Below are 19,252 nucleotides of genomic sequence, written 5' to 3' on the forward strand. Positions count from 1 at the left end.
GCTTAAAGACTTTTAACAGATCACACTCTGCTAAATGAAGTTTATTTGTTCTACAGTGGGACAGTCACTGGTGTGCCAACACAAAGCTTTGTTGCCTGGCCTCAGTAATCTCTCAACAAAAACCTGGATGAAAATCCTCCTGTTTACCCTCAAAATGCTTTGTACCAGTTAATTTGTTTCAAAGTATGATGAGACCCTGTTTTAGCTGTATACAATGTTACACAGCAATAACAAAAGGGGATGTAAGAAAGTAAAGAAATAGCTCTTCATATTGGAGAGTAAAAAACACTTATTTGCGTTGTGGCTGGGAGTTAGATGAGGGAACTAATACAACTCTTATGTTTGTATGTTAAATATGCAGCTGTAGCCTTGAGACTTTTAGCTTAGCTTACAAAGTAAAAAAAAGGTCCCCCAGTGGCTAGACATAACGATAGGTGTAAACCGAGCCCTGGGTGTCCTGTTCTGCCTTTGAGAAAATTAAAGCTCAGATGAGCCAATCTGGAATCTTGCCCCTTATGAGGTCATAAGGGGCAAGGTTACCTCTCCTTTCTCTGTTTTTCCTGCCCAAAGAATTTGGCCCACCCATGAGAGAGAGAGACATCATGGCTTTCAAACAAGCAAAGTGGCAGTTGGTCAAGGTCACAAGCTATAGACTCAGAAATGGCACATGCTAGGGAAAGCTCATTGCGGGACTGGTTCTAGTGGTTGAATTTTGGGAAAGAAACTTCACATACAGTATTCGGGGACACGCATCAAAAGAGCACCATGTCATGGGACCTTTAAACCTTTTAACAAACAAGATACAATGTATCAATCAGTGAGCTTAATCTGTGGTGGTATGCAAGTTCCTTTACCTTTGGACGGAGGCAAGCTAGCAGTTTTCTCATTTCCAGTCTCTATGCCAAGCTAGCCAGTTGCCAGCTTTAGCTCGGTATTTACCGTACAATCCTCTTATGTAACACCCAGCATGAAACTGAAATAAGTGCATTCCCCCAAACTGAACTATTCTTCTAAAGGTTACGGTGAAATTATGTCTGGCTCTTGTAGAAAATGTCCAGGGTGAAATTTGTTGTCCAACATGCTAATTTACTGGATTTCTCTTCAATAGGTGGTTGCTCATGCAGACACTAACCCTGACAGATCGGTGATGGTGAAAAAGCATGGCGACATCAAATGAGCCTGGAGGCCAGTGTTTGCATGCTGAGGGCTGAAAGGCGCCTCCCTCCCATTTGAAATGAACCGATGCTGAAGCAGAAGGGGTTCACACCATCAGCACACTGGGGGATGGGAAGGACACCCAGACAGTCCTTCTATTTCCAAGAACTTCAGTTGTTGGTGGGGGAAGAACAAAGAAAATTCCCTCATTCACATTTTTCTCCTCCCCTCCTCTTACTTCTGACGCATGAAAGTAGTTTGAGACATTTTGGCGGTTGGAAAAAAAAAGCAATGTAGTCAAAAAATGTTGTACCAAATATATTAGGACAATAGCTGTTAATCCAGTATTGGCTTAACAATATGCAGTAATAACAAAAAAGATTAAAATACAAACTGTGTTTGCACCAGTATAAACGTTCTCCCCCTCCATTAACTGAAATAGTAGGCTCCAATGAGGAGCACTTGTAAGAAACTAGACGTCTGAGACAAGGCGGGTCATGTTGAGTCCTTTCAGCTTTTCATATCTCTAACTCCGTCTGGGGCCATCCCTGCCTTTGGATAATGGCATAAACATCACACACAGGCAGCAAAATAAGTAATCTTTCTGATTATGCTCAGAATTTGCAGAAAAGCAGCTAAACACATGGCACATACCACCCAGGAGCAGGGGCGGGGGTGGGGGAGGTTTAAGGCTTGTCTGCTCATCTGTGTCAGTCTTTGCCACATGTGCTGAATCCTCAGTCTCCAGTAAGGCTCTAGGGCTTAAAATCTGTATTCTTCAACACTTGTGTTAATGGAAGCAAATACAAAACCCAGTGCCAGTAATGCCTCTGTAAAGCCCTGGATATATACTAGGCTGCCCTTCTCAGTACCGGCCTCTCCCCCTCCCTCCCCCTCGTCCCCCTCGTCCTCCTCTCCCCCTGCCGCCGCCCCAGCCTCTCCCGCGGCCGCTGCTCAGATGTCCAGCTGAGCGCCTCAGCTTCTTCCTCTCCTCGTGGTGTTCCCGCTCGGCCTGCTGCTGCCTCCTCTGCTGCTCTGACTGCAAATGAGGACAGAATAACGCATGTTACATAAATTGTGTTGAAACCACTGGATTTCAGCCACCTGTATCTTCATTGGGTCAAATAATTATACCATTATACACAGCGGGGAGCAAGAGCTATATATCATTATTCCCTTCCAGGTAGGGCTGGGCGATGTGGAGAAAATCAAATATCACGGTATTTTTGACAAAAAACCTTGATATCGATACTGCAACGATATTGTAGTGTTGACTATTGGTGCTTTCACAAACTATATACACAATGAGAATTTTGATGAATAATCACCAGTAATGTGGATAAAATGACTAAGTGGGTAAAGGCAAATAATACAACAGTCTGGTAAGTTCAGGATATGACATAACTTTACTGTAATGCAGCCTTTAAAACCAGGAAATAAAACACAAGATCTTAGACGATATCTAGTCTCATCTCACGATCTCAATATAATATTGATTTATTGTCTAGCTCTAGGCTAGGGGGACGAGAATGTTTTTAAATTTTTTATTGTCCATTTTGGTGAATTGATAGTAACATACCCCAAACAACCCTTTTGTATATCAAAATTATACTTAGGTTTTCTATTATAACATGGTGGACTTTAGACCTATTAATTGTGTTTTCACTGCTTTCACATTTCTTTACGGCTTTCTAAGTTTTTTGAAGTTATTTTTTTTACTTGTATTACTCTAAAGCCCCTTTCACACGTGCAGTCTTGCCCTGAAATGTGCAAGAACATTTCCTGCATTGAGTCATGTGTGAATGGTCACAGGGATTAATATGCAGAGTAATCTGGCCGACCAATTTCCCACCCCAGTTACTGTAACGTTACATCTACAGCAACGTATTTCCCGACTTCACCTGGAGCTCGCACACTGGTAGCAAAGTCTGTTTCTCCCTGCTGTTCTCTGTCACAGCGTTAGTTGACATTAGCTAACTTAACTACACAATGTTGTATCAAATTTGGTATTGAGTATTGTTTACTTTTGGTGGTATTGGTACTGACTAATAGATTTTTGGTATTGTAACATCCCTAGCAGGAGTATTGCAGGGATAAGCACCGCTGGGCTGTCCCTTTCACATTATTTCTGGTATCGCCATGGCAAGTGAAAAAAGGCACAACACGGAAATCTTCCTGAATGTTTGAACAATTAAATCACAGGCGGTGCCTGTAAGGTTATCCCAGTAATTTACAAGGATCCTTTCTAAAAAGTAAGTATTTTTGAGAGACTGTAGGAATTGAAAGCTTCTTCTTGCCAATAATCTTCAGCCCACCTGATTGCATCCTCTCCAAGTTGGACAATTGGCTGAACTGGGTTACAGCAGACAACATGTTTTGGGTTTTATATTTGTTCTTTGTTGCTTTAAAGAATGGAGTCATAGGATTGAGTTATAAGAGAAGGAGGATGGTGAACACACAGTTTACCTTTTTGAGAGTGAAGCTGAGCTGCTTGCTGCCCACTGCAGTGTCAACAATGTGGCTCGTTCCAGAGTGCTCCTCTAACTTTAGACGGTCCTCCAAAGAAGCCCTGGAAGAATACACAGGTTCCTTAGAAACATCACACAAAACCTTATACAGTGCAGTCAGAGAGTAGTGTGTTACTGTTTAGTTTTATTTCTTGTTCTCATCATTTTTATTCTTATTTATGGATTTAGGTTTGGTAATCTGTTCATGTAGAAACAGCATGCTCCTCAAAGCTTCTTCCACAACTGCACAGTTCAGGTTATCTACCAACAGCTGCAAATCCTAAAGCAATCTGCATGATAGGTTTCAATGAGTGTTCCACACAACGAGCCAGCACACCCCGAACAGTTCCATTTAAAACATTTCCAAAAAAAACATACTTCTGTAGTCTCTGCTTGCGGGCCATGTCGTTAAAACTCCTGAACTCCTCCCCAGCTTTGATCTGATAGTACTGAGGCTGACTTGTCTTCTTGCTCTCAGCCATGTTTGAAGTTTCTTCTCCGTTCTGTTCCCCCTCCAGCAGGACGGTGTTGCGGTCAGCTTGCTTCCTCTCCTGCCTCCGGCGGTCTCGGCCTTCCTCCCAAAGCAACCTCCGCTGCTCCCTCACCTCCTCCACCCAGCTCTTGTCGTCGTCCGAGCTCTCCTCCTCGGAGCTGGCTTGCCCCTCGGGCTCCTCGTCGTCTTCATCCGCCTGGAAAGATATTTTACAAAGCCAAAGTTATTAATGTGATATTCTTTCTTGGCACGGAGTACAGACCTGAAGCTTCATCCTCCCTTACCCTATAAAATGTTAGAAAATATTCTAAACACCGCTTGCTTGCAGAGACCTGTGAATAACCTGTTTTCAACCAGTTGTGTCCATGACTAATTGCTGCCGTTCAAGTTAACTCTTGATATTCCACCAGCTATGGCGCGTCCCAGAAGCATGAGTGAAGCAGCTCCGCTCGTCTAAAGATACGCTGCAGGTCTATTTTCACACGGACCGTTCGGACAGCCGGGGAGGCAGTAAGACACCGAGAGTATCCAGTCAGTTAACAAAAAGACACCCCCAAATATCATTTGTGTCTTCTTTTAACACCCTGGGCAAAATGTGAGATTCATCTTGGAGGTGTAACAATTAAAAACATAATAGATATCACAGGTCTTTTTTTTTAGGACATCATTAGAAAAGAGAAGGCATGGAGTTAAACTGCAGGAGTGCTTGGAGTGGTAGGTAGATACTAGCTTAATAAACACGCAATTGTAGAGACAATATACAGGGTTCCAACACATACACCATACTTATCCAGACCTGGAAATGACTAAAATCAAATTCCATACTTTTCCAAGTTTTCCATACCTCGTAGAAATCCTGAAAAAATCTGCGAGTCAGGCAGGCCAGAGGCTCAGCTTCTGAGACGCTCCCAGTGTGGTAAGTGGTGTAGGACGCTTGGTGGAGGATTGGAGTAAGGGAGAAACATAGCCCCGTAATCGCAAGCTATTATCAAACTTGATGCATTCCCCATACCTGGGCAGGAAATGTAACACAGCAACACACTGACAAGTTCAGCATTACCTGTTGGGAATCGGCGGCCTGCTGAGCCAGCAGTTGCAGCTTCTTCTTCCGCTTTTGTCCAACCTTAGAGACAATGGGGTTGAGGAGGCGGAACTCTTCGCACTGCTCGTCCACCTGGTAGTCTGGGTTCTCGAACATCACCTTGAAGCGGTCGTCTCCCAGGACGCTGGGGAGAGCCTACAGGTGTGGAAATTTGAGATGGGGATATTATAAGGGGTTTTCTCCTGCTTACAGATGCTGTAGTGGGAAATACAGCAAGAACATTATTGGTTTTTTTTTCCATAAAGGCATTCTGTTTTGATGTCAGACACCTGCACTTCATGATAGTGTTGTATTTTCTGTTCCTGTTTTCTCAATTACTCCACACACTCTCTGTATATCTTTATTATCTGTATTTATATTTTTCTATTACAAGTACTTACATTTTCAATATTATTTATGGTCAAAGTTCAATATTATTTACATTATGGTTACTTACTTTTGCTATACTATTTGATTACATATTCAATTTAATTTTAACGTCACTGAGTTACTTACAATGCAATATTTTTTTTTTTTTTACTATGACAACCTCACTTTACAATACCTTTTATTTAATACTTTTACTTTACATTCATTCAATACCTTTTGCTCATTGTCTGTTGTGTTTTTTTTTGGGTTTTTTTGCTTTTTACTGTTGGAAACTGCTGCTGTAATAAGGACATTTTCACACTGTGGGATGAATAAAGTATTATCTAACCTAAAGACAGAAGTGACGTGAGAAGGATAAATGGAGACAAAAACATCTTGATTAGGTAATCTATGTTCTCTTACCTTGCCCTTCTTTTTCCTAGAAGCCAGTTCCGCTTCGTCATCACCCTCCTCCATCAGCTTGAGAGCCAGCTCCTTGTTCACCTTGGGCAGCTTCTGTAACCGTCAGAACATGTGCACATTTGATAACGCACACAGGTAAAAGGGTAATATGAACCAATCATTCATGAAAAGAACAGCACGTACATTTCAACAGACAAGCAACAAATAATTACTAAGCTATTGAGAGGAATGTGACAGGATATGAAAAAACTTTTGTCCTCAGGCGTTAAACAGATTGACAGGCAGTAACCAGTACAAACTAGTTTGAAAAGTACATTTTACCCCATAAAATGCTTGGGAGAGCTGATGCATGTCAACAACAGGAAGTGGCAAAAAGTAAAAGATTTTTTTTTTGCATGATTTTATCCCTTAAACAAAGATACTTCTCAGTGTCAGAGATCTGAATAGTTTTATTCTACAAACTAGGTGAAGCTGGAACCACTAGTGGAAAGACGAGACATTGTGTTAGGACCTCTCACCTTAACCTGCACTCTCTGGGTCCTGGACTCCTCAATCTTCTGCCGGATCTTATCTTTGCGATACTCCTCGTATGCGAAAGGATTTGCCAGGCTTTTGACCTGCAGCCAAACCAAACAGCAAAAACAAACTGTTTTGAGGCACTTTTACAACAGGTTTGGTCGGTTATGTCATGATCAGTCTGAATTGTGTAACACAGCTTATCATTCAAGATATGTTAACACCAAGTTCATATAGCAGTTAGACACCTTACCTTGTGATAAAGCCTGATGTCCATGAAAAAGCCGTGCATGTAGGCTCTTAGAAGAGATGATCCCACCAGGTGGGACAAACCTGACACAAAATAAGGAAAAGTAATTACAGTAATCTGGAATCGGCTGAATAGATTAACAAAAACAAGTTATCGGAAATTCTGGGCACAAACATCTAGAGCTTCGTAGCCCAATCAAGCCAGCCACTCATGACTGTGTGTATATGGATAACAATCCACTGGTCTGTCGGTTGGACGGCCCACCACTTTGGTCCAAACTGAAATAAAACAACAACTATTGAATGGATTTCCAGAAAATTTTGTACAGGCATCAATGATTTCCAGGATGAATCTGACTTTGGTGATCTCCTGATTTTTCTCTATCACCACCATTAGGTTAACATGTTTTGTACTGAAATACTATCGAATAATAATAATTATTATTATTATAATAATAAATCTAACTATAAATGAATCTATCGAGGTATCTCTGTGTGTGGATATGTCTCCGACGCCCGCAGTAGGGGCAGAGAGATGCTACGTCCCTTAAGACTTATTACTTCCCGTTAACAGGCTACCGCTTTTCCAGCCGGCTCCCTCCCTCCCCCACCCGGGGCACAGCGCTACACGCAGTACCGGCTTCTCCCTCCCTTGCCGGTGGCACATTGCTACGTGCTTCAGCTGGCTAAGCCAGGCTCTGTCCTTCCCCCACTTGCACACTGAATGTGTGTGACAGCTAGACAGAAAAAAATTCTACATGAGCCGCAGCCGAGCAGCGCTTATAGTTCGATAAAGTTGTGAAAAATAATAATACAACACGCTGCAAATGGCTACTGTACTAGCCAGGACTGGCTGAATGGACTACAATTCTTTTCTTTTCTTTACAGATAGTGATGCTGCCCAAAGGACAGATTCTCATGAAGTTGGGGATTCTCTTACTTTCACTCTGGTGCCAAAGAAGTTCAGAGTTTGTACTCATTCATCCCTGGTTAAAATGAGATATAAAATGGTGCTTTTGCATGATTCATTACATTTCATTACAGATCTTTTGAATAAATATCAACTAATCGATTAGTTGACAAAATCAACTGAGTGTTAATCGAATAAAAAGTTCTTTAGCCGGCGACAGCCTGTTTATGATGAATCGTATATCTTTGGTAATCCTTTGACTTTCGTCTAATGTGTTCTTCCCATGCTGCCTTAAGGTTGCATAACAGGGCCACATTACACAGCTTCTGTAAACCAACACTGCTGTTCTGCTCCCTGCCCCCCGACTCTCCTTTTATTCCACAGCAGCCAACCACCTTTCTGCTTCTTGTCATTTGATCTCTTTACTGCTGAGCCTGCATTCCAATGTTCATTCAACCCTTCCAGTATCCACCCCCCTGACCCTCCTTCCCTACACCCCGCACTACTTTTCTTATTTAAACCTCTCCATCACTCTCTCAGCTTCTGGTTAGGCAGTGTTGCCACCTGTGCAAACCCCTAAGGTGGCAAAGTGTGTCAGATTGATTCATACGTTTAGGTTTAACTTTCAGGGCTGAGATTAAATTACCTCTTCATGGGCTTTTGAACTAAAAGAGTAAATCAACCAATAAGGGCTGCTATGTTTGGTTGTTTAACTTTGACATTTCTTTCTTGCTTACATGCAGTGAGGTTTTATGAGGACAAATTAAGACAGCAAGGTCTCACCGAGATTTTCCAGGTCCTTCCGGGTTACAAATTTGTAGTCATCGTACACTGTGCTCTCCGGGCTCTCCTCCAGCTCCTCTGTCAAGTTGTCAAGGAAGGAGCACCACCGAGGTGCAGGGCCCAGCGCCTACACACACACACACACACAGACAGACAGACAGACAGACACACACGTTCAGATTTAGACCGTTGAGTAAGTATGAAACCCGTCATGTATTTGTCAAACCAAAAATAGACTGTAGAGCCCATATTTTCATTCTAGTTAGAATCAGGCTGAGCTCTTCCTTTTTCCAAAGAATCGTGGGATTGTGCTGAAGTGTAACCCCAGAAATGGTAATATATGCAAAAGCATTGGCACAGCTAAGTGTCACTGCTTCTCCGGTTAAGCAATCAATTTAACTTTGTAGATCTGGTTACAACCCATAGACATATGCAACATATGAAGAGGGGTCCCAAGTGACTTGACATTACGAGATAGCTAGATATTTATACACCATGTGCGCGTATTCTGTACATATATTATCATTAGCACCTTTGTGAATCTTCTCAGCAACATTCCGCCGCATTTGGGTGTAAATTCAATCTATTTGTGGAGGTGAAATGTAGAAAGATTCCCTGGGCTGAAAAAATTGGCAGGACAGTATTTGTGCATTCCTGGGACATCTGTCTGCAGCTAGTCTGGATCAACAGACGTAGGATTAAGCCTGACTTCAGTGTCATCCAATGTCAGGCTCTCTCCTTTCGCTTTCTGTGTTGCTTTTCTCAAAGTCTTCGCTACGGGAAATAACAGACTTTGAGCTCGCCTGCTTGCTCATTTTGGGGAATGATTGTAACATTTTTTTTAAAATAATATGTTATGATATGCATTTTTAAGTTTTTTTAGATAAAGATCGAAGAGTAGAACATTTGGTATAAAATTGTCTTTAAGGACCATTTGGTATTCATGGGATGGACCACCGGAGGAAATTAGGGGAGGGTCATGTCTTTTATTTCTTTGTTAAGGTGAGGGTCATCCAACTTTTTTAAGTCTAGGGGGGAGGGTCACCCATTTGTATTTATGAAAGTGGCAAAATTTCAAAGTGGCTTGTTTGGTGCATCTTTTTCCATGTAGCTTCATGTAGCTCTCTCAGTCTTGGCTCCCCATCACTAGAAGATGGGTCCCTCCCTGTTTAGTCAGCCAAACAATTTGAGGTGTAGCTTTGTAGAGACTGTGGGATTTCCCAAAGTGAATGAATCCCGCCCCTACATATCCGTAAACACACATCTGCTTTGCTAGTTCCATTGTGTTGTAACTAAGGCATCTGCTGAAAGAATAATTGTATTCATTAGCATGATTTCTGTACTGTTTAGTTCAAAAACATCATAAACACCAACGTATAAAAACATAGCGGACCAGACGCAAGCTTTTATTTTGAAAAGTTAAAGCTTGCGGAAAGCACCAGCCGAGAGGGCAGGAGACAGGAGGTCTCCAGGCTGCGGCCATACCCGACCCAAATATTCTTTCGGTATTTGAGTTAGTTTTGAGAGTAAGTTATTTGAGAAGGAAGACATGGAAGTATGCACGCTCCCAAATTTACGCTCAAAATTGAGTTTTGGATAATGTTCAGCTCCGGCAGCTTTACCTATGCTAAAATATACAACTATTGAGGAAGCCAAGTGACGAGTCCATAGCAACCAGTTTACGCGTTGAATGTGTTATTACCCAGCGTGCATTGTTGAATGGTCTCAATGTTTTATTGGTTTATTTAATGTGAACACTAGTTCACTAGAGGAGGAAGTTTGTATTTGAAGTAATGCAGTGAGTGTGCATTTAGTTTGTATTTCCACAACAATATTAGTGAGTAAATCTACTGAAATAATTATAGAAAAATGTATTATTGTGTAAAGGAAGGTCAAGTCTTTTTTGACCCCAGACCCCAAAACTCCTCTGGTAGCCCATTAACTAAACAGTCCCTTATTGTCATTCTACATGTACAACAACATTTAATGCAGTCCTTTCAGAAAATACTTTATCATGGGAAAATTACTTTAGTTTTTTTACAACCCAACAGGGTAATCATGTCTTCAATCAGCCTGAAGGGATATTATTGTTATAACTTTATATTTCCGTTATCGATTAATATTCCAATTATTGTCTAAATGTATCCCTTCATTGTTTGGTCAATTGAGTTTAAGAAAGTAGTAGGAATGCTTGTCACAATTTCCTGAAGCTCAAGGCCATCAAAGAACTCTAAATTAGCAAAACAGTTGCTTTTTCAGCACGTCCAGCAGGTCAGAACTTCATCCATTTACACAAAGCAAAGTCAAGTTTACTCTGTACACACACACACACACACACACACACACACACACACACACACACACACACACACACACACACACACACACACACACACACACACCTTCTCTAGATTAATGTCAGATCATATGAGAGTCACACGTTTGTTGATGACATCAAGCTTTCAGCAGCTTTACTTATTATGCAGTGGCCTCGTGAGAACCACATTAATGCCCATACACTTTATTGCCTCCTTTCCGCAACACTTCCTTAAACACCTGAATTACTTAAGCTGAAGCTTGTACAAACAGCGGTTCTGTAACACCAAATACCCTTCATTGCACCATAAAAGTATTTGTCTCAATATGAACGCATCAACCCAGCACCTGATGAACAGGTTGTGAACACGACCTGTTGGCTGCAGGTTGTAATGTCAGCAGTAAAAAAGTAAAAGCCTCAGCACTCACCGGGATGTAGAATGTGTTCATTTTAGGATCCTCATTGGCAGTGAAGAGCATACCTGATAAGGTGACACAGGATGCAGGCAAAACAAAGGGAGGACAAAAGCAGGGCATGTTAACTGTCTTTTGTGTAAACTCTGAATTTAGTTTCCGTCATGACTCATGTGTATTTCAAGGTGCCGTTGCACTTTCAAAACAAAACTGGCATGTGTAATTCTGATTGTGGCTGATAAAGCTTTCTATTTGAATATACTTTTGCATATATAATTGCAGCATATACATGTATTTCTTTCCAAAAAAATGAAAAATAATCTATATTTTAATTTAAATGATTTATGTTTTTAATGACGCCAACATGTCTTTAGTTTTTGGACTTCAGGTTGCAATTGTGTAGTAATTGTTGGAGTTTGTTCTTCAAGACATATTTCTGTGTCTACGGATAATAAAGCGCTATCTAGCTATCGATCCATCTATCTACCAATCAATCAATCTGTGTTTGTTTATATTTGCACCTTCCACCAAGGCAAATTCCACATAAGTATACTTATTGTGAAAATAAAAAAATTCTGAAGCTCATTTTGCATTTAGTACTTTTTAGGGTAAACTTTCTATGAATTTCCTCTCATATTTGTACACTGAATGGGATCAATGAAGTGTACGTTATGCTGTTGGGGAAAGTGTTCTCACCTGAATTAGGGTAGATGCAAACATCATTGATGTTGGTCTGAGGCTGTATGGAGGAGAAGACCTTGCCCTGTGGTGAATACATAAGAGATAAATGACATTAAATAGAGTCCTGATATTAGAGTGAGGACACTTAGAAAATATAATATACAAAAATGTAAACAATCCTAACACATCATCATTCACATGCGGCACAAGTCAGAGGAGTCAGTCCCTGTGAGGGCTGGGACTGAATCTTACGCTGTCTTTGTTCCAGAGTTTTATGATCTTGGAGTCGGCAGACACGACCAGGTCCATCTGATCTTGGAAGTTGAGCGACTTGATTGGCAGGTTGTAGAAGTGGTCTTTAACCAGCAGCGGCTGGCTGGAGCGCAGGTCATAGAGCAGCACCTTCAAGACAAAGCAACCATTTTCCCCACTGCAACTGTCCTGTTTACATCAAAACTAGGGCTGAACAATTTGAGGGGAGGAAATCAAATTTTGATTTATCTGCGAAATATTGCAATTACGATTCAATCTGCGATTCTTTAAAAAGCAAGGGTAGCTCAAGTTCAATATTTACTCTGTAAAAGATAAAACCAGCTATTACTCTATTTCTTTTAATAAGCAAGAACCATTGAACAGTCAAACCCAGAACATTTGTCGCTTAAGCTGAGGCTTTTAGACTGAGTAATTTTGCCCTGCAGCTCGGTCTGGAAACCTGCACATTTATTTCTCTTGCGTCAGGAATCAATCACAAACTGGCTTATCTACCTGCCGCGCTATTGGCAGGTTTACCATCCTTCTACCATCTATCTATCAACTATGGCTTCTACCATCCTGTTAAATAAAGTAATGAATGACAAAATCCCCTTAAAATAGTACATTTCTGTAAACAATTATGTGATATGTCACATAATTTCAGCAGTTGTCTTGGTGGCTAGGGACGGCGCAATGAGAACATTTCCTCACCAGGTTAAAAAATTTGCGAGAACACCAGTGATGCCGATTACACTGGATATTTTAAAGGAAAAGATTAAGAGTTTAAGAGTTGATGCTCTGGCCTCTGATGTAATCGGTGTAAGTAATGTGGAAAGTGGAAACACCAAGCATCAAACCAAAAGAGGCAACATAAGAAGGGAACTGGCTGCTCCTGACGTCGACTGGTTTGAGGACAGTGTAACCTTCTAGAGGCGTGAGATAATGTTCAAGTTCCTTTATTTGTACCCAGACGTAGACTTTGTTTGCAGTAGAGTCCTCATGCACACATAAAAACAAACAAATCACACATCATTCAACTCATGACAATGGAAATAAAGAAATAGTAAAGATTCAAATGTACAATTTAGTTTCATTTGTACTCGTGTGGTACTTCACGTATACCATAAAACATTTAGTTTTTTTGGGTCAAACCTTTAAGTGAAAACCTCTTTAAGACACCTTTGTCACTTTTCCCAAAGTCCTTTGTCGATTTTTTTGAACGATTTTGTTACTGTTTTGACAAAGTTTTTAAAGCTTTCTCCGACATTGTTTGTCACTTTTGACGTTTTTACAAATTTTCCCAAAGTTCTTTCTCACTTTTTACAATGTCTTTGTCGATATTTTCTGCGGTTTTTGGGACATTTTTGTTGTCCCCCTCCCCATATTTCTGTCACTTTTTTTTAATCTTAAATCCTTTTTTTCTTCTTCAAATGCTATAAAAATGAAATAAAACACCCAAATTCAATGAAAATGGTGAACTGATCAGTCATTTAACTTGTGAAGAGCATTGTAGGGAACCATCCATGTTATGTTTTTTTTTACAATTTGGTTGAAGGAAACCCAAAATTTCTGATTTTGAAACTTTTAGAAAATGAAAAATCTAATTTGACCCCAAGGACAACAGGAGGGTTAAAAAGTTTAAAATTAAGATTTAAAAGTTCTTACCGGACCAGATTATACTTAGATATTGACGTGAACTAAATATTACTAAAAGAAACAGTAAATAAACACCAAACAAACACCTGTACAAAGAACAGCTATGACTTATTCCTCAGTGTAACAGGTGCAGGGACAAAACTGTTTTTGTGTATTTTTTAATTGAAAACCTAAGCCCAGAGGGGAGAAGCTGAAACTCGGTGTGCAATGGATGTGAACTGTCCCTTCAAATTGAACCAGTTAAGCGCTGTTACTGTTTTGTGTACAAGGCCTCCACGTTGAGCTGTGGCATCAGCCACTTCTTTGTGGGTCAACTAATCCCAGGAAGAAGTCAGAATCTCACGCCATGCGGGCAGCTGATAGTTTACACTGTCCACTGTACTAATGTTTTCTGGCGCTCTGTTTTCAAAGTATCTCGCCAAAAAAAACACTGGCACATTTCCAGAAATGTTGATGACACACATTGTGTTGATCTTACCAATAAATAAATGAAATGGTATAGAGTATTCTGACAGACAGGGTCTGAAAGCTTCATGTTTTGGGCTCACCTGTCCTGTGCTGGTGCCAACTGCCATAGTGAGGGAGCCGTTGAACTTCAGCGCACTAATGGATGGCAAACTTTTAACTCTGTCAAAAACAAAGGAGAGTGAGACACAAACACAAAAAATAATGGTAAACAATGTTGTTTCTTTGTAATATTAAGCTTCGCCGTTGCACGTAATGTTAATACTGTTAACTTTTGCACATCGCTGGTCAATATTTTTGCACACACTGCACAAACCATTTGCTTTAAAAGGTTATTTTAGGTCTTTGATTGAACATACAGCTGAAGATAGGTAAGGGGAGAGGGAGTTTAAACTGTAAGATGGTGCCACCTGGAGGTAAAAGACGGCTGCATGAAGGCTTGAGGCTGTCTATACAGTCTTTTTACTAACTTTTTTTCCATAATATATCTACTCTGTATTTATGTTCTTGACGGCAGCAGTACTTTGCCTTATTGTTTATTCCCTTTATAATATGTTTATTGTTAATGTTAATATATTTATTATTAATCCAAGTGCCAACTTGGTTGGCAAAAAATATGATTCTGACAGGATAAATCTGTGAAAATAATGAAAGCGGGATATTCTGAAGTGCCCCGTAATGATGAACAGCTGGCAACTAGTTTTCATCCAGAGACAGACAGTGGAGAAAAGTGCCATGTGACTACATATGTATCCTCAGGCTGACATCAGCTGACATCATTTGACATATCAGTGTGGCAGCTTGGTACATACTCTGTTCCTTCAGTCAGGCTGCTCAGGGCGCAGTCCAGTATGCCAACTCTGTTCCGGACACGAGGGTCCCAGCATTCGACCCTTCCCTGGTAATCCCACAGAAGACACGTCAAACAGTCAGACAAATGCAGGGTAATGGAAGATTTACAGTAGCTTTCAATTTGTGACTTTAAAAAGGTTTTTCTTCTAAATTAACTGGGCCTTTTTAAGACTAACAACAGGAAACTTTAAACTTAAAATAATATTGGAAACTTCTAATGTAGGTAAAAAAAACTTTAACACTCAGAAAAAACGTATTTTTTATTAGCCCAGTTGGTGTGTGATGTGTATACAAAATAATATCAAATAAGTGAGAGAAGAGAAAAACCTACCATTAGGGAATGTCTCACACACACACACAGTCACACACACACAGACAGACAGACACAGACACACAGACACACTTACCTCAGAGGTTCCTGTGGCAAACAAATGATGGACGGGGTTGATGTCACACACATTGTTTTCCCTGAGGGATCAAAAACACGTGAATAAGCACCATGAACATCAGCTGATCGCAATGACAGCAAAGAGCTTATTGGTTAATGTGCGATGGCGCCGCAGACTTTAGCGGTACAACAATTTCAATATTTTTCATCTGGCTGAATCTAGTCAACTCGTATTGGATCACACAATTATCACAGCAAATTGTTAGCCTTACACAGCATCAGTCTGAAGTGAGTTGAGGAAGCGCCCTTGTTCCAGATTCAGTCTGAAGACCTCGGAACTGAAAATTGAAATAAAACATTAACAGCTTAATCCTCCGACATGCCATTAATCTAAAAACATGCCAGAAGGAAAGAGTACCTCACTATTCTATGTCCCTCTCACCTTGTTCCCACAAAAAAGAGGTCACAGGAGGGGTAGTGGTAAGAAAAGTCCCGTCCAAACTTTGGAATACGTGTCTTGTAATAGTGCCCATGCTGGGAGTGGAACTCTACGTAGCGGTCACAGTGTAAAAACACCAACTGTACAGACACACAGAAAAACGTTAAAGGCAATTGTAGTTACAAAGAAAAATGTACTATTTTATTGATATTTTATTGCATTTCCATTTCAAGAGTCAATTGAATTAGGCATTAAAACCGTACCCAGCTGTGCTATTTATGAATTCACTGCAAAACTAAGTTTTTCCAAAATGTGTTGTGATGTGTGACTTTCACCTCTAATGACAACTTTTACCTTTAGTATTTGCAAAAATACAGTTTTAATCCAGCAATGACTGCTTTCTCTGTGGAAGTTACAGTTTTTCTCAATTGCTTTGGCACAATCGTCAAATGACCATTAGATAGGGGGACCAGACATCCCGACCTGACCCTAACCCGACCAAACTGACACTGAACATTTGCCCCATAGGGTTACATTGCAGCCCGGTCTGTTAACACTGCCCGGTCTGTTAATACTGGACCAATTTCAAAGCTTGTTCTTGCCATCAGTCACTTACACACAAAAACATAGGTAAGTAGGGTCCAGGTTGAAAAACACTGCAATTACCCTATAATAGCTGAAGCCGAGTTTTAATCATAAAAGATCTGTTCTTTTACTACTTTTAAGTACTCATATATACAAGTACTCACATAGGTCTTTGATGTCTAGTTCTTATCATTTTACAGGTATGTGAAGGTACGTGTCATTACCAGATTCTGATAACCTCACACTTCCTTTAAAGGTGTTCTCAGCAATGTTGGGTGGGGTTACTTCTTGTTGATATTTGAAGTATTTTCAAACAAAACAAGACTAGCTTGCTCCTCCATCCTCTTCATCCTGTCCCCTCCCTTCTGTGTTTCCGCGCACTAACCCCCTTTCCCAAATCCTTCTTGTTGGTTATTGGATGGAACGCTGGAACACTATTTGTGTTTGGTTCGTGATACAGGTGTTGTAGACCCTGGGCTGTCTACAGAGTGTTTCTTTTCTTTTTTTACAGTGTGTTCCGGGGCAGGAAGCTTGCGGATAGTGAGGAGATGTTTGCTGTATATGACGACAAATATTGTAGCCTAAAACATGCGTGACATCGCTTAAACACATGACATGACAATACTGTGATTTAACAAACCAAACCATGTGCATAAGTAACAACAGAGATCATACACTAAAACTAAAAATTCCAACAGCATCTATAAAGTGTTAGAGAGGTTCACTCAATGTCTTACCTTTGAGTAGTCATCAGACAGGATGTCAAAAGCCACAACTTTGAGAGAGAGAAAAGAAATTCATCAATTTAGACATACGTGACATGCATGCCATAGAGCAATTAGCCTTGTTCTGTCTTCGAAAACTTACTATCTGAATCCAGACAGCGCTCAAACTTCAGGGACAACTGGTAGGTGTCATAGCAGCGAATCCTGGGTTTGTACGTCCCTGAAATTAAGGGAAACATACACAAAAAATGTGGTGACCGTCTAAATATTCTTAGGGGCATATTCTAGAGTTTTTGACTGACAACTGGTAGGTGTGCTGAAACACGGTACACAATCGGCATGTCTTACCTGCAGCCATGATGAACTGGCCATCCCTGGACACTTTGATAGAGGTGCACACTGTGGGCATCTCAAAGTCCTGGATGAGCTCAATCCTCCGCTGGATGTCTGAGAAAGAAATAATAAAAAGTCAGAATGACGATATGCATTTTAAAGACAATTAACTAGCTGGTGATGCTGAAATAGGAACTCACCAACATCTTTCTTTTGTAACTGTCTCTTCTTCCGATCTGACAGCCACTGCATTAAAGAGGTAGAGGTGATTAGGATTTGGCAGGAAGATTAAATAAAATAAAAGCAATGCTTAGTTGCAGCAAATCTTTCAAATTGTGTAGCTGTGTTTCAAATGATTCCCTTCTGACCTTTGTTCAGTTTACTTTAATCTAGGTGAATTAATAAAGTGAGTAAATAAATAATTGTTCTACCTTAAAATACAGGGGGCATAAGTATACACACCGCTATGTTAAATTTCCATAGAGGCAGGCAGATTTTTATTATTAAAGGTCAGTTATTTAATGGATCCAGGATACTATGCATCCTGATAAAGTTACCTTGATTTTTTTGTTCCTCTATGTAGTAAACTTAGTAAGCATGAGTTCATAAACTTATTAGCACCCCTGTAGCTAACGTAAAGTGTCCTTTGTTTGAATAAAACGTTATATTACCGTGTGGTGTTGTGGAACAGAGTGTGGCTTTGATATTTTATCAATACACTATCTCAGGACTGCTGTTATCACGTAATAGCCGTGTTAGCTAGCTAGCTTGCCTCAAGGTAACGTTAAGGAGTGACTTCCTATGAGTAGGAAATATAACTAGCGTTAGCAACAAGCCGTCGTTCTTACCTCTGGAAGAGATTTCCCATGGCTTAAATTGTAAATCTTCACGTCATTCACACTAGATATCTGCATTGTGGAAGGTGTGCAAGACTCTGGCCACACATAACACCGTTACTACACACCGGTGAACTGCACGTTGCTGCTTTGGAGCCAAAACAGGAAGTGAAGATGAGTTTTCCGAAATGGGTCCGAGTAGAAACCGAACTTGCAGAACACAGTTCCCCTTTTGTCCAAAGTAATTCTGGGTATATAAACAAATGTATTTAACATGGATGGAACACTACAAAACGTTATTATTTACGTTACATACTTTATTAGATAGCAGCGCTTTTATCTACACAATACTATAGACTAAAGTTACATAGATATGTCTCTGTCGCAGTTTTAAATTTCAAACAAAATATCAGTTTGTTCACTTGATACGCTTTTCAAGGGCACGCCAGCCAGCCATACAAACCAGAAACAAACAAAAGCAACTTCAACACATATTTGTTTATAACAATTAACGTTGTTTATTTACATTTCAGTTTCCACATTAAAGTTATTGTGCCAAAGTTAGCTATTGTGTTTTCATCTGTCCTCCCTGGGGAGGTTATGAATGTCCTAAATGTTATTAAAACCACAGTAGTCTACAAAACAATACAACACAATTTAATAGGCCTTCAATACAATGCAATACAATACAATACAATACAAAACAATACAATACATATTCTGTGTAAAATGTAAACTCAATGATGCAGCCTTTCTAGACAGGCTAAGTTTCTTTTATTATCCCCATAAGTAAGTGTTACAATTTTATATATGTATATATTTTT

General features: G+C 40.2%; 1 protein-coding gene across 1 annotated transcript; it reads right to left on the minus strand.

The window, feature by feature from the left end:
- Window positions 1-1,457: 1,457 nt before the first annotated feature.
- Window positions 1,458-18,620, minus strand: nol10 (nucleolar protein 10). Its single transcript, XM_034857427.1, has 21 exons — window positions 18,441-18,620; window positions 17,793-17,838; window positions 17,608-17,706; window positions 17,402-17,479; window positions 17,272-17,309; window positions 15,953-16,089; window positions 15,783-15,848; window positions 15,530-15,590; window positions 15,083-15,168; window positions 14,354-14,432; window positions 12,150-12,299; window positions 11,913-11,979; window positions 11,232-11,284; window positions 8,487-8,613; window positions 6,798-6,877; window positions 6,547-6,645; window positions 6,029-6,121; window positions 5,216-5,392; window positions 4,041-4,351; window positions 3,622-3,724; window positions 1,458-2,194 (listed from the first exon to the last, which is right to left on the minus strand). Exons 1-21 carry the CDS (start codon window positions 18,504-18,506, stop codon window positions 2,021-2,023), a joined length of 2,190 nt encoding a protein of 729 aa, XP_034713318.1. The 5' UTR covers window positions 18,507-18,620; the 3' UTR covers window positions 1,458-2,020.
- Window positions 18,621-19,252: the final 632 nt, after the last annotated feature.

This window comes from Etheostoma cragini, chromosome 20 (genome assembly GCF_013103735.1).
Source record: "Etheostoma cragini isolate CJK2018 chromosome 20, CSU_Ecrag_1.0, whole genome shotgun sequence".
Taxonomy (NCBI): domain Eukaryota; kingdom Metazoa; phylum Chordata; class Actinopteri; order Perciformes; family Percidae; genus Etheostoma; species Etheostoma cragini.